At 42.5% G+C, this 26440-nt stretch overlaps 2 protein-coding genes across 7 annotated transcripts in view; both read left to right on the top strand.

Moving 5' to 3' along the window:
- Nucleotides 1-1684: 1684 nt before the first annotated feature.
- LOC138958652 (uncharacterized) lies at nt 1685-17384 on the top strand. Its single transcript, XM_070329876.1, has 3 exons — nt 1685-3549; nt 10776-10851; nt 17019-17384. The coding sequence occupies exons 1-3, from the start codon at nt 2528-2530 to the stop codon at nt 17232-17234; spliced, it is 1314 nt and encodes a 437-aa protein (XP_070185977.1). The 5' UTR covers nt 1685-2527; the 3' UTR covers nt 17235-17384.
- A 2503-nt stretch (nt 17385-19887) lies between these two features.
- The window catches only part of LOC138958649 (rap guanine nucleotide exchange factor 2-like), a 67945-nt gene continuing 61392 nt past the window's right edge, over nt 19888-26440 (top strand). For all 6 annotated transcript variants that reach the window (XM_070329872.1, XM_070329868.1, XM_070329869.1 and 3 more), the window contains exons 1-6: nt 19888-20114; nt 22014-22118; nt 22779-22969; nt 23322-23439; nt 24724-24828; nt 26323-26440. In XM_070329872.1, the coding sequence (XP_070185973.1) occupies nt 20004-20114; nt 22014-22118; nt 22779-22969; nt 23322-23439; nt 24724-24828; nt 26323-26440 (748 nt within the window). In that variant the 5' untranslated portion in view covers nt 19888-20003. The remainder of the gene's footprint in view (nt 20115-22013; nt 22119-22778; nt 22970-23321; nt 23440-24723; nt 24829-26322) is intronic.

The raw sequence follows: 26440 nt of genomic DNA, 5'->3' as shown, positions 1-26440 counted from the left end.
GAAACATTGAGCGTGTGGCCTTTAGCAATCACACACAATCGTACCTCGGAGTGGTGTAGCTCAAGTGTTCTAGGCTATAACCTTTTTGAGGGACTGATAGGACAAGGGGAGGACGGCTGGCAGCACCAAACTTCTCAGGTATCGACTGCTGAAAGCGTTCTGTTACTGGGAATATCCCAGGATTAGTCATCTGCCAGTGTCTCTCTCACCTGCGCGTCTTACCTGCCGTAAAACCGTTCACTTTCCAAGCCTCGAGAGCTTTGCAAACTGTTGTGTGGCCGGTAACAATCTATTACTCGCTGTAGTTCTAAAAAGCTTCAACCGTACCGAAGTGTTTTTGAACGCTGAAACCGGAAGATGTTTTTTTGTTTAAGCTCTGACTTGTTCATCAAACCTTTTTCGGCTTGGCCTTGGTGGGAAAAAAATCGAAGCAGGATGTTTTGGTAAGCGCAAAACGTCTGGTGGAAAAGAATGTGGGTTTTTGTGAGGTGTAGATAGAAGCAACACCAGTCGACGTCGTGCAGAGAGGGGTAGCGGAGTGAAGAATGCGTTCGGATGAAGAAGCAATTGCTGCTGGCATCAGGAAGAAATAGCGCAGTGAAGCGTGACACATACAACAGATGAGCCCTACCAGAACGAACTCATGTGTTTATATACTTTCAGCAGCAAACGCAATGACGCAGGTAAATGTAGACACTTAGTGCAAACCCAGGTCTTCCAGTGAGAGAAACGCGAACACTGATTGTCTCATACTTCTTCCTGCAAAACGTTGTCTCGCACCTAGACGTGGACGCTAATAGGAAATTGATGTACACTGCCTAAAAGGTGAATTCGGATGCGTATTAAAGTCAACAAGTTGGGTTGGCTTAAAACGCGTGTCTTCAGTCTAAAGGGCAGGCATCAGTATAATATACAGTATAGCTAATAAGATTTTGTGACCCCAGTTGTGACGGGGATCGCTGCGTGACCCGGTCACGGACAGACAATTACTACACTGACCAGCTGACTGGCCGGTGGTCAGCACTCTGTGGTCAGTCTTTAGTTCAGTGGTCAGAGGAGAAAGTTGGAAAAGGTCTCTATTCCGCAGAAGATATCAGGTGTTCAGCGTATTACCACACGCGGTCAGGAAATCCGGACTCATCCTTTCTTCTGTCTCTTGTCATGTCCACAAAGTGAAGTACTGCGTTCTTGTGTGAAACTAAGTAAAAGTCGGTCACCTCATCAAGTACTTTTATGGTTTTCAAGGTATTAATTTTGTGTGGGGAAAAAAATCGGTTGACACGACAGTGAACACTGAAGGGCGGAAATAAAGCGTCTGTTTTCCCCTGCACAGCTGTTCACCGGTGTTTTCAATACAGTGTTGTGTTTTATTGTCAGAGAAGATATCTTATTAATGTGGGTGGCTGACGCCGTGTTACGTCCTGCTGTGTCGGCGGATAGAGACGTAAAAACAAGTTATTTTGTAAATTCATTTTATCGAGGACGACAGGCTGGATAACTACAAATCGAACAGTTCCGTTTGGGGCGGTTTAGTCGTGAATATTAACGACTGATTCTGTTTTATGACGTAATGTTCGCTGGAAGTGGAAACATTTGTTTTTCGCCTATATTAGAAGGGTGATCATATAAATTGAGTGATCACGAATGATTCATCTGTTTGACGTAATTTCAGCTGAAATTTAAAACAATTGTTCAGCAGAGAAAGGATGGAGATTTCCAGTGGACCAAGGAATGTATGACAAGCGCTAACGTGTGGGCGGTGGAAACGAAAAGCGGCGTATAATCAGCTGATGACACTTTTCAACGAGTGTGCGAGCGTGGTGGTCAGGTGGCGAAGACTGAGTGACAAGCCATCAGTTAACATGTCGACCTTGTGACAGAACGATGCACACCGCCACTTATGTCACAATGCAGTGCGCTGACTGCGGTACATCTACACGGTGAAAATATCTCCACCTTTACTGACGTGTGCCATGTGCGATGCAGTGTTTTTTGCCTGTGACTCGGTGCCCTTTTCTCTCCCCCCCTCTCGCAACAAGCCCTGTTGCCAGAACCAGCTCTAATACTGTAATAGTCCCTGGCTTGGTTCGGGCCTAAGCATCCCGTTGGCAGATACATAGTGCAGTCAGGGAGCTTTGACATTTGATCACACTCTACCTGCACATTTCTCGCTTTCTACCGGCGTGCAGTGTTTTATGAATGAGGAGCGGAGGAGAGAGTCTGGTGTGATGCCTATGTGTGAAGGTGAGCGCCTGCCATTGGCTGTGCGGGGGTGACTGACAGAATAACTGACTGACTTCCAGCGGAGGTCATGGTGGGCCGTAGGAGAAAAATCGTCCAGACACAGGAGCCGAGTGTGCCCCGCAATTACCCCTGAACCCCCCCCCCCCTCCACTCTGCTGGTGCTATTCCTTCCTGTCAGTCATCGTGCCAGGTCAACAACACCCAGCCAGTGGTCGGCACTTATCTTTTTTGACAGCAGATAATGGTGTGCTGAAACTCCATCTGTCTCCGTGACGAAACCACAATGTTGTTTTGTATCATCGGGAACTCGGACAAACGTCCGGGAGTGGCGCAGGTCCCAGAGCACTATTTATCCCCCAGCCTGCCTCAGGGACGCTCTCGCCGCCACCTCCACAACAGCGGCAACACTACCATCAACAACAACAGCAAGAGTTACAGACACAGTAGCGGACATATGTACGGCAGGCACAGTACGCTGCCTCTGCGCGTTGACTGTGACAGTGTAGACAGCGCTTTGCTTGGCCCAAGAGACACTGGGGCCCTCAGAGGACTGAGCAGTAGCAAGTCGAGGAGCAGGTCTATGGGAGATCTGTTGGTTCCAGCCCAAGAGGGCAGAGGAGGTGATGTGAGTGAATCGCTTTCTGACGGCGTTCCGGAGACTCTTCTGGACGTTGATGACGACGAAGTCGTAGACGACGTGGACACCCAAAGAAGAGCCCATATATGTACTGAGCTTGGAGACATGGACAGTTTTTATCCCCAGCGTGGTGAGAGAAAACCTCACTCCAGGTTCGGTCAGCACCATGCAAAACGAAATCATCGAAACGAGCAATATTTTCGTGACTTTTTCTCGGACGATCACCAAAACTGTGCCAAGTTTCCTGTCCCGAAACAGGACAGAGACATCTCAGGTCGTACTGAAGGGTGCGGGGACCTACCGCGATTCTCTCACTACGATGACGGTGTTGATGCTTCCTACCACAGAGATCTTGAATCTTCTCTCGACGCTCGCTTCAAAGAGGATTCTACTTCGGAGCACAAAGACCTGCAGACTTCCCAGAACGCTCATCAGCAGTGTGACTTGCAACGCTCTCAGACTTCTCAGGATTCAAAGTACGACAACGAGGACTTGGAGCAGGATAGTGCGGATGCTGTGCGATGCCCTGTGAGGGTGACACTGACAGTGACGAGCGAACTCGATGAGGATGACAGTGAGAGTCAAGGGAATCACTTGCATTTTGATGACGTTGTGGACAGTCCCAATGACAGCGTTCTGGACTGTCAGCATTCTCCTTTTTCAGAAGGGTAGGGTTGAGATGTGTGTTGTTGTGATGTTTCTGTGTGTGTCTTTGTATGATGCTCTCTCTCTCTCTCTCTCTCTCTCTCTCTCTCTCTTTCTCTCTCTCTCTCTCTCTCTCTCTCTCTCTCTCTCTCTCTCTCTCTCTCTCTCTCTCTCTCTCTCTCTCTCTCTCTCTCAGTTTGTTTGTTTGTGAGTAACGACACTACATCGAACTGAACTTAGTATTGTTCAGATTTCTTCAGCATTTCATTTTAGTTGCTGATTCGTTTTAATGTCAAGGACAGCAGGATTTAATTTGGCAAGTCATCTTAAAAGTAAATAGCCTTTTGAGCATTTTTCAGATTTGATTTAACACGAACGTGATTGAGAGGCAGAGGGTCGATTTGTAGCTAGGTAGCTCTTTCAAACATTAAGCTTCCTGGTACTCAGAATGTAAGAAGATTAACCCTGTTCCTCCTTTCTGTAAGAGGTTTAACTCTTCTGTGTCGGAGAGCTGTCTTGCTCGCTTTGAGTGTAGCTGCTTTAAGCCAGTGATGGGAAAATGAAGAAGATTTATGTCTGTTTTGTCGGATAATGTTAGGTAGGGATCTGCATTTTGACGAGTGAGGAGGATTCTTGTATAACTTTTCTTTGCTTCATCTTTAACACACGCGAATGGAGAGACTGGTTTTCACATTGCCTTTCCACTTACTTTATCTTTTAGTTATATTACGTTAGATGTTTTTTGGGGTGGCGTTTTGTTTTGTTTTTTGTTTTTGGTCAGACAAGTTTCAACTCACTTGATGTCTGACACACACGCGTGATGTGTTTCTTTCTGCGTTGCCTTCTTTCGCTTGCTCAGCCCCACATCAGGGTTAGCTATTCACAGTTTTTACGCTATCATCATCATCATGTGAATTGTTTTTCTTAGGGGGAAGGGGTGTACGTGGGCGAGTTTCTATTGTCTTTTTCAGTGAAAAATACAACTCCAGAAAATTAGAGTACGGTTCATATTGAGTAACAGTCCCCGTCGAAACATGTCCAATCCTTTCCTGTAAGACATATATAAACAGGGAGATGTGCTAGGTGTACATGTTCCTGTGCTTAATTCATATTCAAGCAACACTCGATGTAGGTCGAGTGTGTTTTCACTGATGTCAAAGGAGTCGGGTACATAGAGACCCTTCGCCTCTAAAACCCCGAGATATTCATCCATGGCTGCGTTTCAAGGATTCGCTAGATCTGCTGGGAGACCCCTACCCTGTGTTAATGTGACCTACCCCGCCCTCCGGCCTCGACCCCACTGTGTCTCACGGTCTCACCCCGTATACACGCACAGCCCCCCCCCCCTTCTCTCTCTCTCTCTCTCTCTCTCTCTCTCTCTCTGACACACGCACGCAAACATACACACACACACACACACAGCCCCTTCCTCCACACTAGCCCCACCCTCGCTCATAAAACGAGCGTTTAAAGCTAAGATTCCCATGACTGCTCACGACCCCAGCTTTTGTAGGAGGGTAGGTGCAATAGGTAGTTGGGGATCATGCCAAGCTGTGTCGAATGTCGCTGGTAAGTCCTTTTTTCACCGGGAGCCGTTTCATTTTCGTCACACCACGACTTTTCGCACAATCCTGCCGAGGCTTTTGAAGGGCGATGTATGTTTAAAGGCACCGGCCTTCATGTATGTGCGATTACGGTTTACCATCTTGGATATGACCTGGGTTAAGGTCATCCTTAACCTTGTCAATATACTAGAAATTAACTTCCTATCTGCTTTCTGTGAGCGGTGGAAAATGTGTGTTTAATTGATTTCGTAAAAGCCACGAGTCTTGTTCTGCGAAATTAATTCATCTAAGGACTGCAACCCTTCATAGGAATCAGCCAGTACATGATATTTGGTATGTGTTCATGTGGATAGATAGTCTTATCCCATGAAAAAAACACTTATATATGATATAGTAAGCTGAATTGTTTTATCGGGAAGGGCTGGGGCTTTACGTTGTGTTGGGGATGAATGTCGTTTGCCGTGAAGAAGAGGGTGAAGCGATTTTGGATGATGAATGTGTCCGGGAGCCTGAGCAAATTTGGTCTGTCACGGGAAATGAATAGCTTTGTGTTTGCACTGTGCACTTTGTCCACACGTGCATGTAACACTTGCCAGTGAACAGTACATTCAGTGCTTGTGATACTGTCATTCGTAGAATCGAATGTGTGTGTGTGTGTACCATGTACGCACGCACGCATGCACACAGACACGCACGCAGGCACACACACACACACACACACACACACACACTGTCCCCACCTCTCTCTCTCTCTCTCTCTCTCTCTCTCTCTCTCTCTCTCTCTCTCTCTCTTTCCTTCTCAGTCTCTCTCTGTTCCGTTCGCACTTACGTTTCATGGAACACCGGCTAATCCGATTCATCGCTGATTCTAAATTTAATGACATACTCACGGATATGTTAAAACAAAGAACTACGGCAAGCGCCCACTTTCAAACTGGATAACAATTGCACATCTTCAAAGAAACACAGCTCAGTGTAAGTCCCCAAATCCGCCGTATGGAAACAGTCCATCAAAAAGAGCAACTGGTGCGACGGAGCAAAAGTAGCAATCAGCAAAGTACCACCAAAACGCCAACAAAAGCGGAATTATATTTACCTACGCCGCATTTACGCTAAGATCAACGTTTTATTGTCATCGGCCACAGCTGGTTGACCCTGGACAAAGACGTTTGTGTGCCCGGCTGGGATTTTGAAAGAGGCCATTTTCCTTTCTAGTCTTGGGACCGTGCGCATTTGTTTGGACCTTCTTGTTTCCGGAAATTGGTTTCCTACGTTAGCCCTGGTAGCCGTGACAGATACTGTTGCTCGTTTTTAGATGAATGAGTATGTTGAATGAGTTTGTAAATGAGTTGTTCCGTTCACTACAGAAGACTTTTTCTTTTTATCCTTTTGAAAGTAAATGTAGTCATTGATTTTAGACAGCTCCTCCTGTAATGTGTATTTGATACAGTTTATGCTCATGATGTAGTATTACTGGTCGTTGAACGCGGATGAGTTTGAGACTTCGGTCAGTTTTGAGTGATGTGTTGATTGATGATGGTTGCATGAGAACCCGAGTTTCTTGGCTTCAAGCTTTTGACCCTTGTCGAGATCTAGGGGAAAGAACACGGAAAGAAAAATAATTTGCAGAAGCACAGCACTGAAGTGAACGGTGTGAAATGAGTTTAATGGGCGAAAAGGTTTAAAACGTATGCGTAGAAGAGGGAAAATATGGTAGGTAAGGGCGAACTCCTCAGAAAAATTATCCCGTTGGCGAAAGTTTATTCCTCCAAGCGTTCCCGAGAGTTGTTCGCCTTAGTCGTCCTTTAACAGACACTGTACCTCGTAAAGGCGATGTCACACAACGGAAACCCCCTTTTTAAACCTAAAAAAACAAAAAACACGCGGGTTAGGGGGAAGAATTTACCCGATGCTCCCCAGCATGTCGTAAGAGGCGACTAACGGATTCTGTTTCTCCTTTTACCCTTGTTAAGTGTTTCTTGTATAGAATATAGTCAATTTTTGTAAAGATTTTAGTCAAGCAGTATGTAAGAAATGTTAAGTCCTTTGTACTGGAAACTTGCATTCTCCCAGTAAGGTCATATATTGTACCACGTTGCAAGCTCCTGGAGCAATTTTTTTATTAGTGCTTTTGTGAACAAGAAACAATTAACAAGTGGCTCTATCCCATCTCCCCCCACCCCCTTTCCCCGTCGCGATATAACATTCGTGGTTGAAAACGACGTTAAACACCAAATAAAGAAAGAAAGAAACCTCCAAAAAGTTACAAAGGGGGTCCACACTAGGAGACAGTCTGAACACGGGGGTTACTGAAAGAAAGAACTGGGTGGCCGAGTGGTAACGCACTTGCGCTCGGAAGCGAGAGATTGCGAGTTCGACCCTGGGTCAGGGCGTTAGCAATTTTCTCCCCTCTTTCCTAACCTAGGTGGTGGGTTCAAGTGCTTAGTCTTTCGGATAAGACGAAAAACCGAGGTCCCTTCGTGTACACTACATTGGGGTGTGCACGTTAAAGATCCCACGATTGACAAAAGGGTCTTTCCTGGCGAAATTGTATAGGCATAGATAAAAAAAATGTCCACCAAAATACCCGTGTGACTTCACTTGGAATAATAGGCCGTGAAAAGTAGGATATGCGCCGAAATGGCTGCGATCTGCTGGTCGATGTGAATGCGTGATATAGTGTGTAAAAAATTCCATCTCACACGGCATAAATTGAGGTCTAACGAATGACGTATCACAACGTGCGCGGTCGTCCTTGGCGGTCAAGAAAGCCGCGGGCGCCGCCGCGATCATTGCGCAGACGACACCTCTAGACCGCCAATATTTTTTGTGCGCATCACGTGCTCCACATAAATCGGCCGGAAACGAAGCAATTGGGAAACCTGGATAGATCCCTGCGCCTTGAGTCCGAGTCTGGAGATACGCGCGCGATATAAGACTTCATATAACATTACTGGGGTTATGAACAAAAAAATGTGAGCAAAGAGTGTCTCATAAGGAAGGAAAGCTGAAATAGGGAGATCATGAAAGGGAGGTTCCACTGTATTTCTCATAAAAGGGAGATCCCACTGTATTTCTCAGGTCCCAGTGTATTTCTCATTACTCTTCACATCTCTTGCGTCATGTGTTGACACGATTTTCTGCACGTCTTTGAAGTTTTCAGCTTACATGGCCCTTGTCCGTCGTGTCTGATCACAATCTTCAACGTCTTCTGTGGCGTGTCTTCTTTTTTGTCGGGGTGTTGATCTCGACCGGGATATCCATGGTTCACTTGCGTCGTGGATCCTGGGAGTTCAGGGCAAACAACAGCATGAGAGCTTATTCAAATCATGGGGTTTTTTCAGTGGTCGAGCACGCGAATTTTGGATAGGTGGGAAACTTGATAGAGTAGTGCTCTCTCTCTCTCTCTCTCTCTCTCTCTCTCTCTCTCTCTCTCTCTCTCTCTCTCTCTCTCTCTGTATCACCCACACCCTCCACCATCATCATCATCCTCCCTCCTGCTTTATCCTGGCGCATTGAAAGATTATACAAACGCATGCATGACTGCTCGACGGTAAATATGTAAAGCAAACAACTTACCTACAATGGGGGACCGTAGTGTGTCACAGTTGGTGACCTCTCTCTCTCTCTCTCTCTCTCTCTCTGGGAATTCAGCACATTAGCTGCTATAAGCAATCTGGCTCTCCTACATCCCCCCTCTTTGCCTCTTACCCACCCACCCCCCCCCCCCCCCCCACACCCCACACATACACACGTCTTTCACCTTCTCCGCCCCCACTCCCAAACGTGAAATGTCAACAATGTTTGCACTTTCGCCGCTCTACCTATTGTTACGTGCTCCTGAGTCTGAGGCCGGACATACTGTAGGGTTGAGTGTGTTGTGATCACACGACTCGCTTGCGTATTGTATGTATACATGTATGTGTCTGTGTCTATGACTCACCTCAGCCACGGTACACACAAAACACGACGCAACAGGTGTCTCCCAGTCGCCACCACGACATTTACTGAGCTAGATCGACATCAGCTGTTTTGTTGTCGGCTTCTGTCTGTGGGGGATATATATGGAAGAAGGAGTGGGTGTTGGTGGCGGTAGAATAACATTGCGATGAGGGCTAGGACTGAGCGGGAGGGGGGGGGGGGTGGTAGTGGAAGGGAAATATTGGGGGGGGGGGGGGATGTCTCAAACCTGATCAAATGTGGATGGGGGAAGGGGGTATCATCACTTTCGTTGCCAAGTTGTGGTTGTATGTAATTTGGTGTGTCTGTTTTGTTGTGCGTGTGGGGGTGTTTTCAAAGCGAGAGAGAGCGAGAGAGAGAGAACCATCCTGAGAGTGGTATCAGCTGTTTTATTGCCACGTGTGTGTGTGTGTGTGTGTGTGTGTGTTAGCAGTCTAGGTTGCGCTGAGGCCTGTTGCGTCGATTGCAGCCGTATTTGTGTTTCCGAGTCAAGCTGTAATGTTTGGTCTGGCTTCTCTGAGGTGGGTATTGGTTGACCTGTGTTTACAGTGTCTACAGATATTGTGGTGTAGTTTGTGTACCGTTCTGAGGCTCCGCGCGTGTGTGTGTATGTGTGTCTGCTTGTGTGTGTGTGTGGGGGGGGTACTTGAGCGAGTGCGGGTGTGCGAACGAGCGAATGTGTTTGCATGCATGCGTACGAGAGTGTGTGTGTGGGTGTATCTGTCTGTCTGTCTGTCTGTTTGTCTGCCTGTTTTGAAGAGCTCTTCAGACAAAATAGCATTCGTTTGAGACTGTGCCCTTAAAGTCAAAATGTCATTCACCTCCAACTTGTCCAAGACATTGCGAAAGAGGAAACAAGGCATGTGTGTTTAGAACAGGGCATGTGTCTATCTGGTACAGCATTAACGGTATGTTTGTTCAGGCAGCCAAGCGATGAGGTTCCTGTTTCTGCCAATTCTGTCCGGCACTCACTGAAAGTCCATTTTTACATCAGCCGTCTCTGAAGGAGTGTGTGTGTGTGTGTGTGCGCGTGCGTGCATGTGTTGTATCTCTGTCATGGCATTATCCTTGCATTTCATGCTCTCATGTTGAAGAGCTGAAAGAATTTACTTGCCTTACTTACAAGACTGAACTTCTATTCTTTGCTTTTGATGTTTGATTTTTGCTCAGATGTTCCTGTTTCTGTTCCCTTTTTTTCTCTCTATTTTTTCTCTCTATTTTGTACCCACATATTAATTTATAAACAAGATGATGCATACAGCGTTTGAAGCTCTTGCTGTTCACGCCTAATATATTCCAACAGCTCAGCTTACATCCATTAATTAATAATAAAAATAATATAATTATTGTTACAATTATTATTACATCTATTAATTGCGCATAGATCTTTCATGGGATTCCATCATTACAACAATATTTTGTCTTGCAACATTTTGGGGTTTTCAGTTTCTTTGTATTTTGTCTGCACTGACAACAGTATGTTTGGGGTTTTTTTGGGGTTTTTTTGGTTTTTTTTTAATGTTGGGTTTTTCACTTTTTGTGTGTTGATTTACATATATATATATATATATATATATATTTTTTTTTTTTAATTTTTTTTTAGACCCATTGTTTTTTTTGGTCTCACAGCAGCATTTTTTTTCTGTGGTCTCACAACTGTTTATTTTGTTGTACAGCAATATTTATTGTTTTCTTACGACAGTATTTTTTTCTGTGTGTTGCAGCTTCGGCAAACGCAGTCAAGGATGCGGGCGTCGAACCAGCGAATGCTTGACTCTGGAGTCTTCAGAAATGATTGCTGTGAGTTTTGCCTCTTTTTTTCCCAGTCAATTTGCCTTCACTTTTTAACTGTCTATGATTAAGTCAGGCTTTATTATCAGCTCAAACTTATCTGCTTCTTTTTCTCTCTCTCTCAGCATTTCACCCCATCCCATTTCCGAAAAAACGCAAAAGACATACCAAGTTAGATTACATCCTGTTCTTGAAAAATCCTTCCTTGCTCGTTTAATTCCTATAAAAATTTTGCAGTTATGTTGTTAAGAGAATGTGAAGGCTCGCATGTACTCAGTGACTCTTGCACCTGAAAACTATCAGTCTCTCTCTCTCTTTTTGTTCTCTCTCTTTATCTCTCTCTTTATCTCTCTCTCTCTCTCTCTCTCTCTCTCTCTCTCTCTCTCTCTCTCTCTCTCTCTCTCTCTCTCTCTCTCTCTCTCTTTTTTATATTTAGTCAAGTTTTGACTAAATATTTTAACATCGAGGGGGAATCGAAACGAGGGTCGTGGTGTATGTGCGTGTGTGTGTCTGTGTGTGTGTGTGTGTGTGTGTAGAGCGATTCAGACTAAACTACTGGACCGATCTTTATGAAATTTGACATGAGAGTTCCTGGGTATGAAATCCCCGAACGTTTTTTTCATTTTTTTGATAAATGTCTTTGATGACGTCATATCCGGCTTTTCGTGAAAGTTGAGGCGGCACTGTCACGCCCTCATTTTTCAACCAAATTGGTTGAAATTTTGGTCAAGTAATCTTCAACGAAGCCCGGACTTCGGTATTGCATTTCAGCTTGGTGGCTTAAAAATTAATTAATGACTTTGGTCATTAAAAATCTGAAAATTGTAAAAAAAAATAAAAATTTATAAAACGATCCAAATTTACGTTTATCTTATTCTCCATCATTTGCTGATTCCAAAAACATATAAATATGTTATATTCGGATTAAAAACAAGCTCTGAAAATTAAATATATAAAAATTATTATCAAAATTAAATTGTCCAAATCAATTTAAAAACACTTTCATCTTATTCCTTGTCGGTTCCTGATTCCAAAAACATATAGATATGATATGTTTGGATTAAAAACACGCTCAGAAAGTTAAAACAAAGAGAGGTACAGAAAAGCGTGCTATCCTTCTTAGCGCAACTACTACCCCGCTCTTCTTGTCAATTTCACTGCCTTTGCCATGAGCGGTGGACTGACGATGCTACGAGTATACGGTCTTGCTGAAAAATGGCAGCTACTTGACTAAATATTGTATTTTCGCCTTACGCGACTTGTTCATCCTCATTTCAATTCTTTCTGCATTTGTACAGCTGTTCGGGGAAAACGGATGTTGCAGCTGAAGATATCCTCCCCACCCACTTGCATTTCATGGAGCTGTATATTTATAACTTCTCCAGCTTTCCCCATGAATGAAAGTGCTCAATTTTGATTGCTATCGATGAAGCCTTTGATTGGACACAGTTTTGCGTAGGAGGGATGTTCGGGCGTAAACCTAATGTACACCAGAGGAAGTGGTTGCAGACTTGAAACTCCAACACTCTTGAAAAGTTATTATAGTAGCTGAAAAATTCCCATTGTGGAAAATGATGGTTTGGATGTAGACAGGACAGAGTATGATAATCTGTGTCATAGTGAGTCATTGACGATCTGATATCCGTAGTGGTAGACAGCAGTTAAAGGCACAGTGCAGCTCACAGTCTTCGTTTTGCGTTTTTGTTGCAGCTGAGTGCATTTACAGTTCAAAAATCCTCCTATGGTAGTAAAACAAACCCAAAACTACCCAACGACGACATCTGTGAAGCTCGACAGTTTCTTGTTCACGCGAGTGCATAAATGAACCTAGTTATTACGTGGTGTTTGGTCGGAGTTTGATTCAACTGAGTGATTCCGGCCTCGATTTTCTTTTACACAAACTCATGATGACGTCTGACATAGTTTGCTAGGTGACGTGTCTTTTTGTGCATGATGTGGTGATCTACCTGATCTAAATTTAGATCCAAAAATAGGTCAAGACCAGCCGGGTCCGAGTACGAAATTAATTCGTAAAAAAATTGCAGTTCTTGACTCTTTGGGTGCAAGTCAATGAAACTTGGTAGTTCTTCTAACGGATAGCTGCCTGAGGTATGACTAAAAGCCCCAGGGGCTCTGTGCACCTGGATTTGACAAGTTCAGTACCTTTAATGGCTACACACAGAACTCCAAAATGTTGGGATACAACAGTTAGCCTGTGATCTATTGCTAGTGTTGGAAGCTCTCCCACCCCTCGCCCCTTTTGTCACTACAGGCGGAAGACCAATTTGTATGGCTGTTTATCAACATGCTCACCATACTTCTGTTTATGGAGCATGGGATTATCCTGCTAATCAGTATACAGTTTTGTATGTGTATGTGCACAGGTCCATCACTTGTGTATCAGCATTCTTCAGCCCTTCCCCCTTCCAAACTCTTTGTCCCTGCTGTCACAGGTCATCACACATCATGACTGATGCCTTTCGCTGTCCGTCCACCCACCCCCTTGCCCTCACTTCTTTTTGCAAGAATTAAATGCAATTTGGTATTCCCAGCCCCATCCCCTTCCTTCCCTAACAAGACCAGGCATTTGAGGAGAGAGTTGGGATGTTTACTAACACTCAGTTATTGCATCCATCTTCTTGTACTTACACTTTTTTCGGTTCTGTTAGTGTAAAATGTTTGTTCCGCTGAAGATTTTTGAAAGAAACTTTTTTGTGTGTGTGATTGCAGGATTAAAAATTGAACTTTATGACCACAGTGCGATGCTGTATGCAGGGCCAACACCTTTCCGGTTCTCACCAGAAATCCGGTTTTTGAACATGTATTTAAAACCGGAAAATCCGGTTTCTTGAAGTAAAACTTTAAAACAAAATTTGTTTTTAGTTTGGATGGTTCATGGAGGCAAAATGTGTATTATTTTATAATTTATTAACATACATTTTGGTACCAGGAAAGGCTGTTCTTTGCCTCTACAAGATAAAAAAAAAAAAGCCCCCCAAAAAGCCTCAGCTTCTGGGGACTCCCTAGCCCTGCCGCGGTGGACCCTGGTTTCAGGTTTTTCACTTTTGTTGGGTGTTAGCCCTGTGTATGTGAGGGTTGACCTGTGCGTGAAATGGGCGCCCTATCATAGAGCTATCATAGAGCTATCATAGAGCCACACTGGTCGCCTTCCCCTCTGCTTCCTCTTCCCTCAGCTCTCAGTTCTCTCAAGACCTCTCCCAGCCTCCCACCTCTACATCTCTCTGTTCTACAGTCCTGCATAGACTGCCCTAGTCTCTGCTGTTGGTCCATGTTTTGTGTGTGAACTTTGTGCTAGTTGTATGAAGGGTCCCTCAAATACATAATGAAAAAAATACCAAAAAAATAAGCTACATGTATCACTCATGTTATAGAGAAAGACTCTTTCTCTCTTTCTCTTCACCTCTATCTTTCTCTCTCTCTCCCTTCCCCCCTCCCTAGCCCTAGATATTTTCTTAATTCAGAATGTTTTGAAAATAAAGTGCTTAACCAAGAATTCTGAGGTACATGTACTGTATTGTTTTTCCATGTGTGGTGAAAGCATCATTGTGTGTTTTATCACATTTAAGGCAGTATGGAGTACATGTACTACTAGTTCAAAAGACTAAGTGTTTTTCTTGTTTGATGAGTGCCAAGCACTTTAGCTGCTAAAATCAGGGCGAGGATGTAGCTCAGTCGGTAGCGCGCTGGATTTGTATCCAGTTGGCCGCTGTCAGCGTGAGTTCGTCCCTACGTTCGGGGAGAGATTTATTTCTCAGAGTCAACTTTGTGTGCAGACTCTCCTTGGTGTCCAAACACCCCCGTGTGTACACGCAAGCACAAGACCAAGTGCACACGAAAAAGATCCTGTAATCCATGTCAGAGTTCGGTGGGTTATAGAAACACGAAAATACCCAACATGCTTCCTCCGAAAACGGCGTATGGCTGCCTAAATGGCGGGGTAAAAAACGGTCATACACATAAAATTCCACTCGTGCAAAAAAACCACGAGTGTACGTGGGAGTTTCAGCCCACGAACGCAGAAGAAGAAGAAGAAGCTGCTAATGATTTTAGTTGGCCTTTCAGTATTGTCTAAGGCAGCTTTTAGTTTTAGGTCTCCTGTTATGGAACAATTGCATATCGCCGTATGCTTTTATGAAACGGCTGCATATTCTTTTCATCACTGAATTGCAGACTTTTTGTTTTGTTTTACTTTTACCTATAACATTAACAGTGGCTTTTTAGCAAAGTATTATTATTATGGAAAGGTCATAAAGTTGACACAACACATTGTTCCATTGCCCCTAAAACTTTTTGTGAAGGGAAGCTTGAACACCACTACTAAAAGCTTTCTGGTTATTAGTATATATACAGCAGACTGTAAATGTCACTGCAGGTTTTATGGAAGATGGGTAATCCTTTTTGGTTAGCGCTGCGCAACTGTTGGTCAGAAGTTCACAACATTCATCTATGCTTTTAGAAATGAGGTGGGTTTACAGAACAATGAAATGGTAAATAGTGGTTGAATGTACTGGCTTTCCAAAAGATGGATAATCTTTATGCTTCATAGTACTGCATTGTTGGTCAGACATTCCCACTATTAATCTATACCATTAGGAATTAGTTATGGTGTACAGAATGATGCAAGGGTATAAGTGGTGGTTATACATCCCCTTTCAATCTGTGCAAGACTTGGGCGACAGTGTCCCCAAGTAGTGTCCACTTGAGCCATTTCCCCTTTCAGCCTGTAAGTTTAGCCCTGCAGTTTGAACCTCACCGTTGCAGCTTGTGCATGTGTGTACATTCTCTGCACACTTAATTCAAGAAAACCACACTGTGTTGTGCTGTGACCAAGAATAGCCACGGGAAAAAAGCAGTATCGGCTGGAGCTTTTGATTTACTCAGAGAGGAAAAGTTATTGTGTTAATGAGCGTTGAACAGCAAAAACAGGATGTGTTTGCAGGGAATGCCTGCTTATTTTAGTTGTCACAGTCTCTGGAATAATTGAGTGCAGTGTGTGCTGTTTCGGCAAGTTGTGGTGCGCCTAATTATGACCCAGTAAAAATTCGTTCAACCGCCCACAGTTGTTGTCAACCGAGATACCAAAGTTCATGGTGTCTATATTTGTGAGTTGATGGATGGATTCAGATGTGTGCCAGCAGGAGTGACACAGTGTGGTGTTTCGTGAAGTTTGTTTTGAGTTCTGCTTTGTTTGGAGTATTTTGGCTTTGAACCAGTGATGTTTGCATGAGGATTTCCGTTGTTTTTCCCGTGGATCATAAACTGAAAGCAATAGTGCTCGCTTTTGATTGAAGTGCCCATACGTTTTTGACTGCTTACAGTGTCAGATTTTCAAACACCAGATGTGAGTGTGCACTGCAGGAAATGTGAAACTGATATACTGGAAGGGGAAGTTGCTTTGTTAGTGACAGTATTTTAACTGGGAGAGTTTTTCCGGACACATTTAGATAGCGTCGTCCTTGCAGTTTAGCACACCATGTCGATGAAGAGGCTGAGCCAGTTGTTGAAAACAGAGTTGATGGGTCAAAAGACAAAGACGGAGGTGACACAGACGCCATCAAAGACAGAAAACAATATAAGCCAAATAAAAGTAACAGTAGAAGCAGAAGAAGACACATTGTGCCAGGACCTTCCCCATATTGACTGGACCATACAGCTGTACAGGGAACCCAAGAAGGAAGATTTCCTCATCCCTGCTGCTAAATCCCGCCGGAGGTCCAGAGAGCGCTCTCGGTCCAGGTCTAGATCCAGGTCCAGGAAAAGGGAGAAGAAGTCCCACGATTATGACCTGGATTGTGTCATTGATGCCATGTACAATTTTAAAACTTGCGAGGTGAGATGCTGGTCACAAAACACAGAAGTTTGTTTTTTTGCTCGCCTGAGCAATCACGAGAGTTGAGTAATTCCCAGAACTGGTTTTTCTACCCCTGAGAGGTTGTGTGAATTTTGATACTCTCCGGCACAGTGTCAACCATCTTCTGTCACATTTGAAAATATTTAAACTTGCGCAGTGCTATGTAGTGTAAGGCCCTGTGATGTGAAAAAGGACGTTTCTTGTCGTCTCTCAGTGTGTACATGTAACTGAAGTATACCTGTTGGGCTATGATTGTTAATTTGATCAAAGTTTTTAGTTGAGCTGTTTTCATTTTTGTGTGCAGATCGACTACCCTGATGTGCAGGCACTGAAGGGAGGTCATCCTCATCATCGGAACATCCATTCTGCGAACGTTGACAGATTACTTGCACCTGACATTGACACTCAACATGACCTTCGAGGGGGCATGCGCAGGATGAACTCAGATAGTGGCATAGAACAGGTAAGAATGCAGCAGAAATTTTTTTTTTTCATGCCTGCAGTGCATGCGCACATTTAACTTTTAACTCTTAACGTCCTGTAAGGTTTTTTGCATGTCCCAGTGCAAATCCTATAAGGATTTGGGAAAAAGAGACAAAATTTGGGTGTGTTCAATAAAAAAATCATATTTTTATTGTTTATGGATGGATTTACTTGATATTTTTTTTGACCATAGATCACTCTGTCCACCATCGAAGTCATTCTCCACATTTCTTACCTCAAACCCGTGAAAAGACGTGTCACTATCACTATCACTCGTCTCCATGTTGAATTTTGAAAGCTAACACAAAAAATCCGAACAAAATCCGTCCACAAAAATCGAAATCACATTCAAAAGTCCTGAGAAAAAACGACCGGCAGCCATGCCATGTGCATCGAAGGACTAAAGCTGTTTTCCAATGCAGGAGAGCATCGCAAGGCTGGTAACTCTTGTTGAATGACACTAGCAGAGAACGCGCGGTACCGCGCGGTTCAGGACTACAGCCCACGAGCGGAACCGCGCGGTATAGGACGTTAAGAGTTAAGGTAGCATTTAGCACTACCTGAATTACATTCTGAAAGCTACAGGTATGTTTTGTGATATGAAGTCAGTGTAGGATTTTTTGTGTGCAATTTCAGTTAGCTTTTATCTAAACTTGGCCAAAAAATTATTGCAACAAATTTCAAACCCAAATTAACGCATTAATCCCCGTGTCATTTTATTAACACTTAATATGCCAGAGAAGGCCGTTCACTTAACCTTCAGGATCACCATTTGGATTAAATATTTCTTTTACAGGGATCACGTGACCGCCGCTCAAGTAAGGGTACCCTCAAAATCGACCAGACAAAAACGGAAGAGCCGAATGAAAAATCGACAAAAAATCACAATAGGCAAAACTTTGCAACTTTGACATACGAGAAGAAAGTCAAACCAATTATCTACCCTGAACAGATTGTTTTGTTTTGCTACCTTGCGTATTTCGCGTGCTAAGCTATTCCTACTGATGCAGGTGTCGATCGCAAGAGCGGTCAAAAACGGGACTTTTTGCGTAATTTTTTAGGGGTATCATGACAAAAAAGTCTGCACTTTAGCAATGACTTGGTGGATTGCTTTGAAACTTGTAGAATATTTTACCAACATACTAGAGATACTTCGAGCGAAATGATGGATTGTTACAGCTGTTTGTTAAAATGTTATGCAATTTTTCGAAAGAAGTTTTTAATCTCGTCATAGGATTGTTCCCTTGGGTCGAAAAAATTTATGACTTTGCATGTCTTTAGAAAAATGATTGATACACACACTGCTAAAGTTTTATGTGCGTGTAAGCACTGACGCAAATTTGCTGGACCAGTAAACATGCTACATATTTAAGCGATGATTCTGGTGCCACAGCGATGCCCAGCCAAGCGTGACCGTAGCATGTTTTAAGAGGCACGCAGCGATAACAGCTGTCAGCGCGAAACAGCGTGAACGTTCCATTTTTTCCTCATGTGTTTGCATGACTAGCAAATTAACGCTAGCAGCTACACGCAATTGAAACTTGGAGAGAATCTGTATCAATCATTTATCTGTAGATATGCAAAGTCATGAATTTTTTGGACATACACTGTAAGTGAACAGTCCTATGACAAGTTTAACAACATTTTCCGAAACATTGCGTCACATCTGGATAAATAACCGTAATGATCCAAACTTTTGCACGAAGTATCTCTAGTATGTTGGTAAAATATTCTGAAAGTTTCAAAGCAATCCACCAAGTCATTGCTAAAATGTAGCGCTTTTTGACATGATACCCATACAAATTGACGTAAAACGTTCCGTTTTTGACCGCTCTTGCGATTGACACCTGCATCAGTAGGAATAGCATAGCACGCGAAATACACAAGGTAGCAAAACAAAATAATCTGTTCAGGGTAGATAACTGGTTTGACTTTCTTCTCGTATGTCAAAGTTGCAAAGTTTTGCCTATTGTGATTTTTTGTCGATTTTTCATTCGGCTCTTCCGTTTTTGTCTGGTCGATTTTGAGGGTACCCTTACTTGAGCGGCGGTCACGTGATCCCTGTAAAAGAAATATTTAATCCAAAAGGTGATCCTGAAGGTTAAGTGAACGGCCTTCTTTGGCATATACAGTTTTAATTAAATGACAAAGGAATTAATGCTTTACTTTGGGTTTGAAATTTGTTGCAATAATTTTTTGGCCAACTTTAGTTCAGAGCATATACAGCAAACTGGGTAAAAAATAAACGGTGGTTATGATTGAAAATCTCTTGAAATATGCAATAGGGGTTCCTTGACAGTGTCTTGCAGTCGACCCTCAACCAGCACACATGTGCCACAACTTTGACCCAGTGAAACTGAATAGTAATACAAGTTTAAACATTTCCATAAAGAACACAGGGAAAGGCGCCCTTTGGAAATTCTACCAGGAGATTGCGTTAAAATAAGAACAGCTTCTAGCAGTTCTACAAGAGATTGCACAAAAACAAGAACAGCACTTAACACTAGTATAAGAGCAGGCTGATAACTAATAAAGTCTTTTGCCCTGTCAGCGATATCTCACAAAGTCTTTTGCCTGTCAGCGATAACTCAGTCTTTTACCCTCTCAGCAATAACTCACAAAGTCTTTTGCCTGTCAGCGATAACTCACAAAGTCTTCTGCCTTTCAGTTACCATTAGATGGAGGGGGCGGTGGGGGAGGGGGAGCAGTGGGGGTCTTGCTGCGAGAGCCCTTCGTGCGCAGCGAGCAGCACCTGAAGCGCAGTTCCCGCGCCTCCGACACCTCCAGCGCCTACTCGGGATCCGACATGATGCAGTCCTCCATCGACGACCCCGACAATCCGGAGGCCGAGCTCAGCGGCCTGGTGGAGAGCGTGGTCGACTCTGATGACGAGGAGGGCTATGCTGAGAGCACGGAGGTGAGCTTTCTGTGCCAGGGATTTTTGTTTTTTTATGCTTGTCCCTTGAAATAAGCTAAAATTGTGATAACTTTACCCCCTTTCTTTTCTGCTGATTGTTCTGAAGTGATCTCTGTGTTCAAGGATTTGTGTTGTTTGTATGTTTACAAGAACACCAAACCACAATTGTGTTAATGACAGGAAGAAAAGGAAATAACTTGTGCAGATCAGACTTGTTTCACATGGCTGGTTTACTGTAGTGTCACCCAGTTAATGGTCTAACAGAAGCTCTGAGGAGTTCTGGCTGATTTGGGTGTATATGAGGCAGCTTTTGAGATGTCATGTTATTCTATTCTTATGACATTCAGGTGCAGTTTGTTGAGGAGAAAAAAATACCTGATAACACTGTTACTGAACTAAATGCCTCTGCAGGATGCTTTAGGCTACTTGTTTTCACACTGACAACAAAAATGCTAAGGTTGTGGTGGGGAAGAAAGTATATGGGACAAAGGTATCAAAGAATGAGTAAAAGCATGAATAACAAAGCCGGAAAATAAGGTGCTCTTGTTATGAAAAATGAGATTCCTCTTGTAGTGCCAAGAGGCCAAGATATGATCTCCTAGTACAAGGGCTACATGTACATCAGAAGGCGCTGATAGTAAAGATAGGCTAGTACTGGAAACTGCTTGTATGTAACTTGTAGGTCATGGAATGAGGCACAAGTGTCACTGTGTGGGAAAGTTGGTCACTTTGCTTTGATGTGCAAGTACTTAAAAAGTGACCTGTTTCTCAGTCGGAAGGTACACTTTGTCTTTATATTGGATTTACTTTGTACAAACTTGGAACATTGCTTTTCCTGTCCCTAGTTTTCTTGTTGTGTTTTTTTTGCTCAAGTTTCAGAAGATTGTGAAAGGCAGCATATAAGCTCAAGCACCCCAAAGCAAAAACTAAAGCAAATCAAAAGCAAACAAAGTTTCTTTTGCAAACCCAGTCAACAGCTTGTTATAAATACACCTACTAGTTTTACTACTATTTGTCAGTTCACAACTGTACCCTCATTCAGAAAATTAGGTCTGGTTCCATGTAGGATATTTTTTCAACTATATACTTGCGCCTGGCAGGTACCCTGAAATGTCAAATATTTTTGTTTAACTTTTGGTCATGGATAAGCCGCTAGCGTCAGATAAGCTGCAGGGGCTTGTGTGGAGTAACCTGTAGGCAGTAAAATATGGTACTTTTTGTCAACTGTACTTCCACAACTGTATCCTCAGTCAGAAAGTTAAGCATTGCTCATTGGCCACTTTATCATACAAGTGTCCCATAGCTCAGCTACATTGTCTGAAAGTACTGTGACTTTACAGTGGTACCTGTAATGTGAGGCCCCTCTGATGAGCGGACACCTCCCTTGAAAGGACACCTTATGTTGTCCCTGAGTTTATTATCTTTACTAAAGCATACCATGGAAATTATGTTGTTTTGGGGATGGGGAAATCTTTTATTTACTTTTATAATCAAAGAAAGTTAAAATTTCTGTTAGATCATTTATTTCGTAATGGTGGGGGAAAAAAACTTACGAAGAAGTTGTGAAGCTATGGTTAGTTTTTTAACGAATGTTGTTTATTGCAAGGGTTCCCTTTGTTAGTCATGTGTCCGAATCGTTACACTGAACTTTTAGTAAAGAATTTGTAAAAAAAAAAATTTAAAAAAAATTCTTTTTTTTAGGTCCATGTCTTAATGTTTGGAGTATAAAGTGGTGACCATCATCGGGCTGTATACTTTTCAATCATCTGGTCACTGGCCACCACTGGTGATTTGTCTGTCGTTCGGCTATCTGGTCAGTGTTTGGTTCATGTATGTTTCCCCTGGTTTGTTTTCTTCAAAGCTTTACCTGATCATGGGTTAACTGTGTGTGATTTTCAGGCCTTCCCTATCAGAGATGCAGTGAGGGACTGCTTGGAGAAAGACCCATCAGAACGCAGAGATGACGATATAGAAATCCTCATGGATTTCATGCAACATTTTAGGGTAAGTTTTATGTGGAATGCAACCTCAAAAGTGACAGTAGATTTAGTAATAGAATTAATGATGCTAAAGAGATCCTCACGGAGTTCATGCAACGTTTTACATTAAGTTTTATGAGGATTATAGCCTCAGAAGTGAAAAAGGGATTTATGGAAGGATTTTATGGGAACCTGAGAGAAAACTACCACTTATGTAAGAGTGGAATTTTTTGTAACAATTTCTGGTAACTTTTAGTTTGAGAGTCACCACTGTGTTTATGACTAATATTCTTGTAGCAGGTTATTTTTAGGATAAGTTTCCTGATGGAAATCAACTAATGTAGTGCAATGAAGTCCAGAATATATTGTATTCAATACTTTATGATAAGTTTAACTAGTAAAGTCAAAAATATGTTGTTCATTATAAGTTTTAGGTGTAGAAGAACCATGGAAATTAAAAGTAGACGAAGGGGTATATCAGGGGTATATCAACTTAAGTGATTAAACTGCTAAAGCACACATAACTGTAAATTACTTAGCTAGCTTTTTAATCAATTCGAATGAAAGTGAAGATTTATTCATATTCGTTATCAAACAGACTTTGAAGGGAATTTGCTCACATGTTCATTAATACTCAACTACAGCACATACTAGAATCATGATGAGTTTCTGTCTGTCTCCACAGGCATTTGCCAACATGACACAAATGACGCGGCGAGCTTTGTGCTCTGTGATGGTGTTCGCTGTGGTTCCGCATGAAGGAACCATCGTCATGAAGGACGGGGAGGAGCTGGACTCCTGGTCTGTCGTTCTCAACGGAGAGGTCGAGGTCGCGCGACCCGATGGCCTGCGTGAGCGACTTCTGATGGGGGACAGGTCTGTGGAAGACTGGCCTTCTTGGTTATGAGGAGAATGTAGAGTTAAAAGGCATTATTGTGTAAATAATAATGATTATGTTTGCCACTCATCCGTCGTTCTGATGGCAGACTCCATCGTTATGTTTACAATGCAGATGTGAGTCAACAGTAAGAAAATTCAAAGAATGATTCAGCAGTGTTTATCTTTGAGGAGAAAAAAATAGTGCAGCATACCTTTCAGTATTTGTTTGTTTGGTGCTGCTGACCCTTACCTTGTTTGTTTGTTTTGTTTTGTTTGAGGGATTGAAGGGAACATAAGCAGAAAAAAGATATTGGCTTTGATATAAACAAAAATTCGCGTTATTTTTCAGCTTTGGCATCACCCCCACCATGCAGAAGATGTACCACAAGGGAGTGATGCAGACCATGACAGATGATTGCCAGTTTGTTTGTATAGCGCAGCAAGATTATTATCGCATTTTGCATCAGGTTAGTAAACTATACCTTGGTCTAGAGTTGTAACGATGTGTTTTGTCCAATATGTATTTGACCTTTTCAATCGTAAATTTTATGATACGGTTAACATCAAATGTTATGAAAGTTTACATGATGCTAGGTTGAGATAAAATAAAATTGAAACAAAAAATAAAAAAGTACAGTATACAAAGTTAGTACTGTATCAATAAATAAAACAAGTCGCGTAAGGCGAAATTACTACATTTAGTCAAGCTGTGGAACTCACAGAATGAAACTGAACGTAGTCCGCCGCTAGTGCAAAAGGCAGTGAAAGTGACGAGCCTGTTTGGCGCGGTAGCGGTTGCGCTGTGCTTCATAGCACGCTTTACTGTACCTCTCTTCGTTTTAAGTTTCTGAGCGTGTTTTTAATCCAAACATCATATCTATATGTTTTTGGAATCAGGAACCGACAAGGAATAAGATGAAATTGTTTTTAAAACGATTTCGGAAATTTAATTTTGATCATAATTTTTATATTTTAAATTTTCAGAGCTTGTTTTTAATCCAGATATAACATATTTATATGTTTTTGGAATCAGAACATGATAAAGAATAAGATGAATGTAAATTTGGATCGTTTTATAAAAAAAAAATTTTTTTTACAATTTTCAGATTTTTAATGACCAAAGTCATTAATTAATTTTTAAGCCACCAAGCTGAAATGCAATACCGAAGTCCGGCCTTCGTCGAAGATTGCTTGGCCAAAATTTCAATCAATTTGATTGAAAAATGAGGGTGTGACAGTGCCGCCTCAACTTTTACAAAAAGCTGAATATTACGTCATCAAAGACATTTATCGAAAAAAAGAAAAAAACGTCCGGGGATATCATTCCCAGGAACTCTCATATAAAATTTCATAAAGATTGGTCCAGTAGTTTAGTCTGAATCGCTCCACACACACACACACACACACACACACACACACACACACACCCACACACGCACACACACACACACACAGACACACCCACACACACACACACACACACACACACACACACACACACATACACACACACATACATACACCACACCCTCGTCTCGATTCCCCCTCTACGTTAAAACATTTAGTCAAAACTTGACTAAATGTAAAAAGAAGTATTATTTCATCTGCTGCATTTGTTCCCTGTTGACATTATTTCACCACATGTAACTTTACTGAACGGTGTTAGATACATGTTCAACGCAAGAACATCACTATTTTAATCAGCTGTTCCAACGGTTGACCAGCTTTTGACCCAGTGGCTGTTCTTTCAGGGGGAGGAGAACACTCGCAGGCACGAGGAACAAGGGGAGGTTGTCATGGTGACAGAACACAGGGAGCTTGATGGAGGCAACAGGAGGGGTCACATCGTCATCAGAGTCAGTGTTTTTGCTGTAACCTTGCTTTGTGTGTGTGTGTGTGTGTGTGTGTGTAATGGTATTTTTGATGCCATAACAATGGAAGTCATCATAAGATGAGCTTGAAGGTGACATTGTGCTCAGGGAAAATTAGGACAGACAATTAGATTATCAGTTTGTAGTGATTCAGGCATTACCAGGCACTTTATTTCATGAGTTCCACTGTGCACCACGGGCATTTCTATGGAGCTGAATAAAATGCTATTCGGAACAATAACATCACATTATTTACTTCTCTCTCTGGTCCCTGCTGTAAAGCAAGATAGATTAATTTTAAAATGACAGTAATCAGGTCAAATATCCTTTCTTGATTGTTACATAGTTTACTTCTGTGAATCTACTTACCCATATGATTCAAGCGCGAACATGACAAGAAAAAAGTTAATGAAGTGCCAAAGTGCCAATTTGTCCAGCGTTTGTTTTAGTGTTTCTGGCACCATCTTTCCAAATTCTCCAATGCAAACTTATAATAACAGTTCTGAAATAGCTTTTTTTTCTTATGAATTCTCAAATAAAAACTTCTGGTAACAGCCCTGAAATGTGAAGTAGAGCAGATATTGACATGTAGGTTAACTTGTCCACCAAGCGCAGCAGTACAAGCCCATTAGTATTCATCTTGCATTGATCTTACAATCACTGCACAGTAGGGCAATAGAAGTCAGGGGCTAATAACAACAGACAGGTACACATGTGTTGCCCTGCGTACTGATCAGCAAATGTGGGTCACCGGGTTTTTGTGATCGAGTTTGCGACAGCTGGGGCCTAGAGAACTTCCGGGGGGGTCAAATGTATTTTTTCTGCACAAATTTGAAATATTTTTCCGCTTGGGCGAATTCATATTGACTCGCCAACTGTGATCCTGATTTGACAAGGATGGGGGCGAAGCCTCAGTTTATGGCAGTCTGAAGTTGAGGGTACTTACTGTTGGGGAGGGAAGGGGAGGAGGGAGGGGTTGGTAGTTTATACCAAAGGTTTTTATGGAAGGTTTTCCAATCTTCAATTTGTTTCAAAGCCTGTATCAATTTCTGCGTCAGTGTGTATGCTATTTTCATGATTGAGTTATAGGTAGTAACAGCTGGGGTAGAAAATTAGTAAGGAGTTGTTTTCAGATAATTTACCCTAAAGACGCTTTGTTCCTTGTACCATTCTTGTTGTTTTTCATTCCGTCTTCTTTCTGTCCTGCTCGTGCTGTCTCTCCCTGTTCCTCTACTTGTCTGTCTTTTCTTTCTATCTCTTCTTTCTTTCTTCCTATCTTACTTTCTTTATCTTTTTTTCTTTGCCTGTTTGATTGTCATTAGCTATGTAAGCTCATATTGGATTATACTGACTTTAAAAAAAAAAAGTTGCTTAGCACAAGGAAAGAGTGTGTGTATGCTCTTTGTTACTCAAAAGAATTTAAGTTAGAGAGGCAAAAAAGAAGACAACTAAGACTGTGAATGTATTTGCCTAACACAGGGTACGCCGGAGCGGCTGATGCAGCATTTAGTGGAGGATCACTCTACCATCGACCCCACATACGTGGAGGATTTCCTGCTGACGTATCGCACCTTTCTGCCCAACCCCCTGCACCTGG

Source organism: Littorina saxatilis, linkage group LG2, assembly GCF_037325665.1.
Source record: "Littorina saxatilis isolate snail1 linkage group LG2, US_GU_Lsax_2.0, whole genome shotgun sequence".
In the NCBI taxonomy this organism is placed as follows: Eukaryota; Metazoa; Mollusca; class Gastropoda; order Littorinimorpha; family Littorinidae; genus Littorina; species Littorina saxatilis.
Note: the sequence above shows the minus strand (reverse complement) of the source record. Positions and strands in the feature narration are given on the sequence as shown.

What these genes read in the sequence shown, in the direction of transcription:
- LOC138958652 (XM_070329876.1), top strand. Translation starts at nt 2,528, where the DNA reads ATGTTGTTTTGTATCATCGGGAACTCGGACAAACGTCCGGGAGTGGCG. An exon ending in CATTCTCCTTTTTCAGAAGG is followed by an intron (nt 3,550 to 10,775) that starts GTAGGGTTGAGA and finishes TGTGTGTTGCAG; the next exon opens with CTTCGGCAAACGCAGTCAAG. An exon ending in AGTCTTCAGAAATGATTGCT is followed by an intron (nt 10,852 to 17,018) that starts GTGAGTTTTGCC and finishes TTTTGTGTGCAG; the next exon opens with ATCGACTACCCTGATGTGCA.